Source organism: Nicotiana tomentosiformis, chromosome 10, assembly GCF_000390325.3.
Source record: "Nicotiana tomentosiformis chromosome 10, ASM39032v3, whole genome shotgun sequence".
NCBI classification, from domain to species: domain Eukaryota; kingdom Viridiplantae; phylum Streptophyta; class Magnoliopsida; order Solanales; family Solanaceae; genus Nicotiana; species Nicotiana tomentosiformis.
In genome coordinates this window covers 24,001,002-24,011,780 of record NC_090821.1, presented here as the reverse complement: position 1 = coordinate 24,011,780, position 10,779 = coordinate 24,001,002, and the positions used below count along the sequence as shown (strand labels likewise).

General features: G+C 38.7%; 1 protein-coding gene across 3 annotated transcripts; it reads left to right on the top strand.

Moving 5' to 3' along the window:
* The first annotated feature begins 6,140 nt into the window (after window positions 1-6,140).
* Window positions 6,141-10,450, top strand: LOC104117908 (uncharacterized). 3 transcript variants are annotated; one of them, XM_009629077.4, is made up of 6 exons: window positions 6,141-6,489; window positions 6,822-7,048; window positions 8,272-8,382; window positions 8,988-9,143; window positions 9,682-9,920; window positions 9,992-10,450. In XM_009629077.4, the coding sequence occupies exons 1-6, from the start codon at window positions 6,248-6,250 to the stop codon at window positions 10,313-10,315; spliced, it is 1,299 nt and encodes a 432-aa protein (XP_009627372.1). In that variant the 5' UTR covers window positions 6,141-6,247; the 3' UTR covers window positions 10,316-10,450. The 3 variants fall into 3 exon arrangements, with proteins under 3 accessions (XP_009627372.1, XP_070043403.1, XP_070043401.1); XM_070187300.1 differs by having other exon boundaries at window positions 6,250-6,380; XM_070187302.1 differs by lacking the exon at window positions 6,822-7,048 and having other exon boundaries at window positions 6,142-6,380.
* Window positions 10,451-10,779: the final 329 nt, after the last annotated feature.

Below are 10,779 nucleotides of genomic sequence, written 5' to 3'. Positions count from 1 at the left end.
AGATGTTGCTGCCCTAACCACGGGCTGAACTGGAGCAACAGGTTGTACCGGTATAACCTCTGGGACCTGATCAATCTGGACCCGATGATCTGGGGTACGGGCTGCAAGATTTTGTGCTCCTCCCCCAACCTGAGATGTGGCCGGTGCAAGTGGGATCAACCCCGCCTGAGCTAAGTTACTGAACATGCTCAGGAATTGTGCGAGGGTCTCCTGAAGTGCTAGGGTGGCAATAGGTGCCTCAGGTGTCTGTCCCCCGGCTGGAGCTACTGGTGGCTCCTATGTCATAGCTCTGGTAGGTGCTCTGGCTGCTCCACGTGCTCGTCCTTGGCCTCTGCCCCGGCCCCGACCTCTCGTGGCTCTAGTAGGGGCGCGGGTGTCTGATCGTCGGATCCTGAGGTGTGTGTCCTCACCATCTGTGAGAGAATAGAAAGTCAAAGATTTAGTTTTTGAGATCAACCAGATCGCACGATAAGGAATCAAGGAAGTGAAGTTTTCCTAAGAGTTTCGTAGCCTCTCGAAGATAAGTACAGACGTCTCCGTACTGATCCACAAGACTCTACTAAACCTGCTTATGACTCGTAACACCTATGAACCTAGAGCTCTGACACCAATTTGTCACGACCCCAATTTTCCTCTGAAGGATGTCGTGATGGCACCTAGTATCTACGACTAGGTAAGCCTAACAAATAACAACAACTGAATAATATATATATATATATATATATATATATATATATATATATATATGTATGTATGTATGTATGTATGTATGTATATTAATAAGTTACTGAAAATGACTGAATAATAGCTAAAACCTTTTGAAAACAGAATCTCACAATACACACCCCAAAACTGATAGAACTGAGTCATAAACTCTACAGAATACAACTAGAGTACTACTACATCACTGTCCAAAAGAAAATGCAACAGGAAGTAAAATAGGGAAGGTGACTCCGAGGGCTGCGGACGTGGTGCAGGTAACCTCGAAGTCTCCCTAGCAGCATCTACAACAATCCTCTAACGACCGGCATGAGCAAACGTACCTAGATCTGCACAAAAAGAAGTTCAAAAGCATAGTATGAGTACACCACAATGGTACCCAGTAAGTATCAAGCCTAACCTCAGTATAGTAGTGACGAGGCCAGGTCAAGACACCTACTGGGATATAAAATAGACAGTATGAAAGTGTAATACAAGCATGTAAAGGAAAATGAAGAATAACTGAAATGAAACCAAAATAATAACATGAACTAGTACCAGAAACCAACAACGAAAATAGCAGAAAAAGAAGCAACTAAAGAGCTACAATGATCATGTACGACCCATCACTACTAGAACAATTAAGAGTGAAACAACAAGATATATTTCCACCAAAACACTATGCAACACGAAATGACAACAAGAATCACAACGATGTGCCACCTCGTGTATAATAAGATCAAACCGAGGTACCGCCTCGTATAATCAAGAATCACAACCGAGGTACTGCCTCATATTCACTTTCTCAAATTCAATCACAATCTTTCCTTATATCGCCGCGTGAGACTTACATTTGAAAATAGGTTTAAAAAACAGTTTTCATATAACAGCTACACGCACTTTAGCCCTTTTGACGCCGCGTGCCTTCACGTACTTCCCCTACAAGCAACACGCACATAGGTCCCACCTTATATCGCCGCATGCACATAAACCCAAGCCTTATACCGCCGCATGCGCGTCAATATCATATCACAATAATAATTCGCACCACAAGTGCCCATATATCACAATTTGCCAACAACAACAATATCAATATTTCCACAAAAATAGCCCATGGCTCCACCACAACGTATACAAGAATAGCAACAACAATAATGAATGAAAAATGCTTAATAAGATAGATGTGTCAATAATAACCAACATCGACTCAACGTATTAACGACTTTCACAATTTCAACACCAAATAACTCAACGATGAGAAAATAATGTATAACCACGATATTAGATAAGACTAACTCAATATAAAGGAAATAATATTCAACAATGAGTCTCAAATAATGGAAATCAAAAAGTAAAGAGATAACACGAACAATCAATTCGAACAATGATAATTAACAATGAAGAGATAACATGTAACAATAAAGGAGACAACAAGTTCGACTAAAGCATGGGAGCAATTTAGCAAGTGGGATGTAGAAAAAATACTAGACAAGTCAACTAAGGCATTTAAGGACAGTCTAACACAATTAAGGATAATTTGACTATGAGAATTTAGTCTAAGTAACCTAAACCGGTCAAATACCACGTACAACCCGTGTACCCACTCGTCACCTTGCATACACGGATTTCACTTTGCACAATTTAATCAAACAATACCAATCCTAAGGGGTAGTTTCCCACATGAAGTTAGGCAAGACACTTAACACAACTAGGCCAATTCAACCTTTGGAAATAGCTTTTCCCCTAAAAATGCATCTCCACATGGCTCAAATCTAACCAAAATCGACTCATAACATCAAACAATGCTAGGGAATTCAATTGCAATAGATAAAGTTAAGATCTTTACACTTTTCCCAAAAGGTCAACCCGGGCTCAATGGTAGATTCCGTCTACCCATGACCCCACGAGTTCATATATGTGATTAGTTTCAAAATCCGAGTCCAAATCGACTCTCAAAACTCAATTTCTTATTTTTCAAAAACTTGACAACGCGAACGCGAGCTAGGTGAGGTATTCGCGTAGAAGGGAGGGAAGGCTCAGGGGTGGTAGGGATTGTTCTTCGCGGTCGCAAGACCTGGACCGCGATCGCGTAGCTTTAGGGTGCTCGCATTCGGGACTAAGCTTTCGCGTTCGTGTAAGAGGTTTTGGCAACTGTGTGATTTGTGCTTCGCGAACGCGAGGCATCTTCTGCGCTCGCGAAGAGGAATGACTGGGCAGAATGTTTTAAATCCCATTTCAAGGGTTAGAGTTATTATACCACATTTTGAGTTAGAGCTCGAATTTGGGCAATTTTGGAAGGGATTTTCACGATTTGGATTGGGGTAAGTGTTTTTGACTCGGATTTGTTATTATTTCATGATTCCATCTTTGTTTTTAATCATTTAATTAGTGAATTAAAGTGAAAAAATAGGATTTTGGTAAAACCTTTCCTAAAGTATAAAATGGGGATTTGATGGTCGATTTAAGGTCGGAATTAGATGATTTTAGTATGGTTGGACTCGTAAAAGAATGGGTGTTAATTTTTGGATTTTGTCGGGTTTCGAGGTGCGAGCCCGAGATTGACATTTTGGGTTGACTTTTTGATTTTGGTTAAAGATCTTAGCTTTATCATTTGGAATCAATTTCTATGACTTTTATTGATTATATTAAGTTGATTTGACTAGATTCGGGTCGTCCGGAGGTTGATGCACGTGGGAAGGGCTTGTTAGAGGAGTAATTTGGCTTACTTGAGGTAAGTATCTTACCAAAATTTGGTTGAGGCACTAGTTTCCTGAATTATTTGTGATAGCTACGTGTTATGGGTGCGCATATGAGTGAGGTTTGAGCCCATGTGCGAGTACCGGGGTATTTATCCATGTCCGGGGTAATGCTTAGGCTATGATATGCCTAGAATTGACCGTTAAGCTTTAAGCTATAATGTTTCTCATATTTGTAACCTTGTTGTGAACTATCTGACCATGTTTGAAGTTACATAGAGGCTAATTCCCAAAATAAACTAGATAATTGCTATTTCTGTGATGAAATTGCTGATTTGAGTAGTGATACTACACTTTGCACATGCCTACACTTTAGCATGTCATTTATACCCGTCCAGGAGCATGAGATTTGTTAGTCATTCATCACATACATGTATTATTGTATATTTGCTCTTGTGTGATATGATTGGACTGGATGTCTGTGATCACGCCGGGCGGATTGTGTTGTTATTCCTATGACCACACCGGGTGAATTATGTTATTATGCTTGTGACCACGCCAGGAAGATTGTGTATGCATGTGACCACGTCGGGCTGATTGCGCTGTTATGCTTGTGACCATGCTGAGCGGATTGTACTATTATGCATGTGACCACGTCTGGCGGATTATGATATTAACCCTGTGACCACGCTGGGCTTGTGCACGTTGAATTGGCCTTGCTTGCGTGTGGATATGGATCCATCCCCCTAGGCTCACTCTTTCATATTTCTCTCTTGATGGTGTACACACAGATATTGAGGAAAACGGATCAGTGGTTTGGTGTGGATATGGAAAGGTTGAGGAAAATCTAGCTAGTGTTTGTTTGGATTTGTATTTCATCTCTACTTGCAATTTACGTGGTTACTTACCTGATTCATTTGCATATCACCCTTATATGTTGTATCATTTACTGAGTAGAGTACTTGAGTAATTGTACACACACATAGAGATAGTTCCTTGTGTGCTTTATACTTGATCACATCATTGTTCTGTACTTATTAAATTGATTAAACTGTACAGGTTATAGCAGGTATCACTTATAATTCTTGCTTATTTTACCTCGCCGAGGTTAGTTATGATACTTATTGAGTACATTGGTCGGTTGTACTCATACTACACTCTGCACTTAATTGTGCAGATCCAGGTGTTGGGGCCAGTTATCAATAGCAGAGTTACTTATTGAGCTGAGTATCGAGATACGAGGTAGAGCTGCATTCTAGCCCGCTGTCTTGGCGTCTCTTTTCTTATGTACTGTTGTTTTTAGTTCAGACAGTATTATTATTTGGCTTTCAGACTTGTATTCCGTTGTAGAGCTCATAACTCTGTATTTACCATATTCTTGAGGATTTATCATGTATTAGTGGTATTTTGTCATATTGAGGTTTCAGATTTATGTTATTTCTGTAAATTTCGTTGTTGTGGTTCTTTATTGTTATGTTCGGTTGGGCTAGCAAATGTCTTAGGTGTCATCACAACGGCTTGGGATTTTGGGTCGTGACAAAAACCTTCTAGGAACCTCTAAATCCAGATCCGGACATACGCTTAAGTCCAAAATCACCATACGAACCTATTGGAACTATCAAATCACCAATCCGAGGTTGTTCACTCAAAAGTCAAACCTTGATCAACTCTAGCAACTTAAGCTTCCAAATTAGACCAAGTGTTCTGAATCACTCTCAAACCTTCCCGAACCCAAATCAACTAATCCCGTAAGTCACAAAACATCAAAAAAAGCTATGAGAAGCAACATATAGGCGAACGGGGCTTAAATACATAAAACTACTGGTTGGGTCGTTACATTCTCCCCCTCTTAACTGGAATGCTAAAAAGATGAGGATATCATCTTCGTATATCAAGCTAGGTCTTCCACGTCTCCTCTTCGATTGGTTGACCTTTCCAATGAAACTTCGCTAATGCAACATCTTTTGACCTCAGCTTCTGAACTTGCCTATCCAAAATGGCCATTGCTCCTCTTCATAAGCCAGATTCACATGCAACTACACTGAACTAAAATCCAACACATTTGACTGATGTTCATGATACTTCGGAAGTATGAAAACATGAAACACCGAATGAACTCCCGATAAACTGGGTGGCAAAGCAAGTCTATAAGCCACCTTACCAAATCTCTCCAAAATCTCAAATGGACCAATATACTGAGGGCTCAACTTGCCCTTGTTCCCAAATCTCATCACGCCCTTCATAGGTGAAACTCGAAGAACAACCTTCTCACCCTCCATGAAAGCCACATCACAAATTTTTCTATCAGCATAACTCTTCTGTTGGACTGCGTTGTACGAAGTCATTCCTGAATCAACTTCACCTTCTTCAAAGCATCATGAACCAAATCCGTGCCCAGCAACCTAGCCTCATCATGCTCAAACCAACTGGTGCCACTCAATTTTGCCTTCTCATATTTAAAAATTAACTTTTGCGGGCTACCTATTCATTAATGGTAGCGTTTTTGAACACTTTTTAGCTTTAATGCGATTTTTTGATAATTGTCTATATTTTTATAAAATATAGGAATTTTATCATTTTTATTGCAATTAGTTAAATACTCCCATTTTTGTGTATTTTTGTAAATTTTAAAATAATTTATTAATAATTATCCTATTTTTTAAATGTTAGGATTTTCGATCAGTCCTTCAAACATAAAAATAATAATTAATACAATATTAGTCATTGGTGTTTTGGAACTTGCATCCATTCTGCAAGAAAAAGACAGAGAAAGAAGTTGAAAGATGCATCATTATCTATAAGCACCACTTCAGCTCCGCCACCCAAGTTTCAATAGCAGCCGGCCACTGCTAATGGCATTTAGAGTACTACTGCCATTTCAGCCCTCCTTTTGCTCTTCCCCGTTGGCGCCGCGAAAAAATCTTTCTTTTCACCAGCTCTCTACTCCCAAATCCCTCAACAGTCATTTCTTCACCAGAAAAGATGGTAATTATTCAATAATTGTAAAATCTACTTTGAGTTCCCCTATAGTGTCTCCGGAGGACCACTGGGGTACATGGATGTCTCTTTTCACAATTGGCGCTTTTGGTCTCTGGTAAATAATTTTGTCCTTCCGATGATGGTACAGAAACATTTTTATGAATATATTATGTAACCAGAACAAATTTTTAAACTACTTAAATATATTATGTCTCAACACATTGTTTCTTCATTTGACTTTTGGGTGCTGTTCATATTTCCTTGAACCTATCATGTTTAAATTGTGTAACCATCTTTTAGACTTTTAATTAACTGTTTGAATTGTCTCAACACGCATCTCCCCATTTCCCCTTTTTGTTTTTATTAATTTCACATAACACATATGGAATTCCAAAGGACATATGCAAGTTTGACGTCTCAAGTATGAGAATGAACTGAACTCTGAAGGTCAGAGAAGACTAAAATTGGGCGTATGGTTAGTGCTGCACTGGTTAGCACATTGGTGGGCATGACTGCAAGTAATATGGGGATTATTCTGTATGAAGCGCCAGCATATTCAGCTGTATTTAACTACCTGCTTCCATTGACAATCCCACTATTGTTGTTCAGAGCTAATCTGCGGCACATGATACGCTCTACCGGTCCTATACTTTTGGCTTTCTTGCTCGGATCAGGTCTTTTTGCTTGCTACTACTATTTTTTGCTCATATGGCTTATATCCCTTTGCCTGATTGCTGAAATTAATAGAGGTGGTTGTTTCTTTTAGTTCTAGTGGTGAAGGCATTGTTTGATGGACTCTCACTATATTGCTAGTTTCAGGATTTAGTTTCATTACTTTGTTAAAACATGGCAAACTAGCTTGACTTTTCAGAAAAAAATGGAAACTAATTGGATAAGGTCATCACATAACTTGATTAATCAAATATGATTTTTCTTTTACTTTGTAAGATCATTCTCTGTTTGAGTAGTTAGCATTGCTACTTGGTATTGTTTCAACCAGGAATCTGCATATAGCTGCACCTGGCTTTATGTGTTTATTATTGTTCTTGCATTCCTTTCATAACTTTGTAACTAAAAGGAATGCATCATTTACCACGGACCAAAAGTGCCCACTGCGAAAAGAACATCCATATACCCTACTGCTCTTCTGGAGACATTACAGAGGAACTCAAAGAAGATTTTATTATTACTGAACAGTTACCACCGAAAGAGCAATCCCTTTTGGTGAAGAATTGACTGTTGAGCAATTTAGAGGAGCACAGAGAAGTAGAGAGGTCGTGAAAAGAAAGATTAACTGCTCTTCTTACATACATATCAATCTTATCAGTATAGGCAGCTCGGTGCACAAGGCATCATGCGTTCACGCAGGGTCCGGGGAAGGGCCGTACCCCCAAGGGATGTGATGTAGACAGCCTACTCTAATGCGTGCATTAGTGGCTGCTTCCATGGCTCCAACCCGTGACCTATAGGTCACACAGGTATAGCAAAATTTCGACGTATAGTAATAGCTACATTTCGATGTATCATTGTTTCAGGAATGCAACAAGCACAACTCTTCAATTTCTTGAAATGCCATATTAAGTTAGATTTATGAAATGCTTTTCTAATATCTCATAAAGATGTCTCGGGTTCCTTTATTTTGAGAAGCTCCATCTCTGACTTTAGAATTAATATATCCTTGGATTCTTATCATGAATAAATATTTACAGCTAAGTGATTATATGCCATAACTTTTCAAATATTGTGAGTTTTCTCCGCCGTATGGGCACAGATTAAGAGATTAATGCTTGTGTTATCTTCTTTTTATGTATATGCTTGTCATTCTACTAACTTCAACTTTCAGCTAGTGTGTGAAAGCCTTTCTGTTGTTTTCATATTTTGTCTTCCAATGTGACAGCTGGGACGGTTATTGGGACTGTTGTGGCATATCTGATGGTGCCTATGAGATCTCTTGGTCAAGATAATTGGAAAATAGCTGCTGCCCTCGTGGGCAGTTACATTGGTGGAAGTAAGTCCTGTAATAAAACCACTTCTTCTTTTTTTTTTTTTTGGTTAGGAGCTCCATACATGGATTTTCTGTATATTTCATTTGTATTCTGGTCATGCACATATATTTAATTGGAATTGAATTTCAGAGATTAAAGTTAGTCCACGGCACAAGATGAAAATTAGGTTAAATTTTGATATCTGGTTCAATGTCTTTGATGCCTTACTTTGTGGTCAATGGCAATATTTGGCTTTGATTATTTTAAACTGGCAGAACTCTCCTACTGTTGCACATGTCATTTTGAATAGTAATTACAGAAGGATTTCTGATGCCGGTATGACATGCCCAAGAACTTTATTCACCAAGAATGAAAGAACTCATAGTTTGCTATTCGAATTGTAAATTTGTGGACAAATTTTTTCATAGATTTCTAAAAGCAATGAGAAGTTTATGTATTGAAACTACTTTCCGTTGGGTGGGAGTTCTAGTTTGTGCATTATTAATAGTCTCTTAGCAGAACTACATCGTAGATAGTTCCAGACTTTTTTTCTCGTCAAAAGATAAAGTACTTTATCCTCGCTACATGCGCTTTTGCTGCTTCGTTATGTTCTACTCTGGTTTTGCAGCCATTAATTATGTTGCTATCTGTGAGGTACTTGGAATGTCTCCATCAGTTATGGCTGCAGGAGTTGCTGCAGATAATGTAATTTGTGCAATATATTTTATTGCACTGTTTTCATTGGCCTCCAAAATACCTTCAGACGCTTCAGCATCAAGTGGTGGTAAGTGATATTTAGGGAATAAAAAGTTATGATACCATGAGATGTCTAATATATTGTTCCTCACGTTTGTAAGCATTTCCTTTCGTATTTTGCTAAGTTGTTCTTATATCAATTTTGTTCTGGTCAAGAAGTTTTTATTCTAGGTTTTGTCGTTCACCAAGAGGTTGTGAGTTTTGACAAGAGTGGGTTGCTCTAGTGGTGAGCACCCTCCACTTCCAACCAATAGGTTGTGAGTTCGAGTCACCTCAAGAGCAAGGTGGGAGTTCTTGGAGGGAGGGAGCCGATGGTCTATCGGAAATAGCCTCTTTACCCCAAGGTAGGGGTAAGGTCTGCGTACACACTACCCTCCCCAGACCCCACTAGTGGGATTATACTGGGTTGTTGTTGTTGTTGTTGTTTTGTCGTTCACCATCACTGTAGATCTATCTCATATGAAGGACGCATTCACTTCTAGTTTATAAAGATAGCATGTTTGTATCTTTACTTGGGTTATCTCTTAGTATGATGTTATCTCCTTTACTCTTCTATTATTTTGCAGATGCTTCTCAAGTTGTGAAGTTTGACAGTAGAAACAAACCTGTGCTGCAGATTGGTACAGCACTTACTGTTTCCTTTGCTATTTGTAAAGCTGCCACTTCTTTTAGTCGATTTTTCGGAACTCAAGGATGTGATCTGCCTGCTATTACAGCAATAGTTGTTCTTTTAGCAACAGCATTTCCCGCTTATTTTAGAAACCTTGCAAGTGCTGGTGATGAAATTGCGATAGTCTTAATGCAGGTAATTGAATTACCTCAATATTGTTATTCTACTCTTTTGTTGGAGTAATTATTCATTCCTCTTTGAAACAGGTTTTCTTTGCTGTAGTGGGTGCCAAGGGGAGTATTTGGCATGTCATGAATACGACACCTAGTATTTTTATGTTTGCTTTTGTTCAAGTAACAGTCCATCTTATTGTGATTCTAGGGTTAGGAAAGCTGTTTGGTATGAACCTAAAGATGTTGCTTTTAGCATCCAATGCTAATGTTGGAGGTCCTACAACAGCTTGTGGAATGGCCACGGCAAAGGGATGGGCCTCTTTGGTTGCTCCCAGTATTCTTGCTGGGATATTTGGGATTTCCATTGCAACGTTTGTGGGGATTGGATTTGGAATGTTTGTTCTCAAACACATGTAACTTGATGGATTCTTGTGGCTATCATTTTTTCACTTCATTAGGAATATCATTGTTAGATCTCAATAACACATTTTCTCTTGTCTACATTCGGAATCATAATCATCTTCAGATTCATCTGAGTTACTTTTTCTAGAATTGTCACTCCTCTTCTTTTGAACTGAACTCATCACTTAACTCGCATTTTTGCTTGGCTGCAGATAAATTTTTATCTTAAGCGTTTAATAGATTTTTCATATTTTTATTAAATCTTCATGAATTTTGAATTCTGACAAGTCTCTGGAGAAATTTGACTCTGATACCAAATGCTCGAAATTAGGAGAGGATGAGCACCCTTCATTAGTCATTTTCTCTTGAAAACAAGTGTTAGTTTTCCTCTTTACTTCTCTCAACTTAGCTTACTTAAAATGGTTAATAGTACTTAGATATTTATTGATTTAATATTTGACACCGCTTCAAATAATATA

Coding starts and splice junctions, on each gene's coding strand:
- LOC104117908 (XM_009629077.4), top strand. CDS start 6,248: ATGGCATTTAGAGTACTACTGCCATTTCAGCCCTCCTTTTGCTCTTCC. Junction 6,490..6,821: donor ATTGGCGCTTTTGGTCTCTG/GTAAATAATTTT, acceptor TGAACTCTGAAG/GTCAGAGAAGACTAAAATTG. Junction 9,144..9,681: donor CGCTTCAGCATCAAGTGGTG/GTAAGTGATATT, acceptor ATTATTTTGCAG/ATGCTTCTCAAGTTGTGAAG.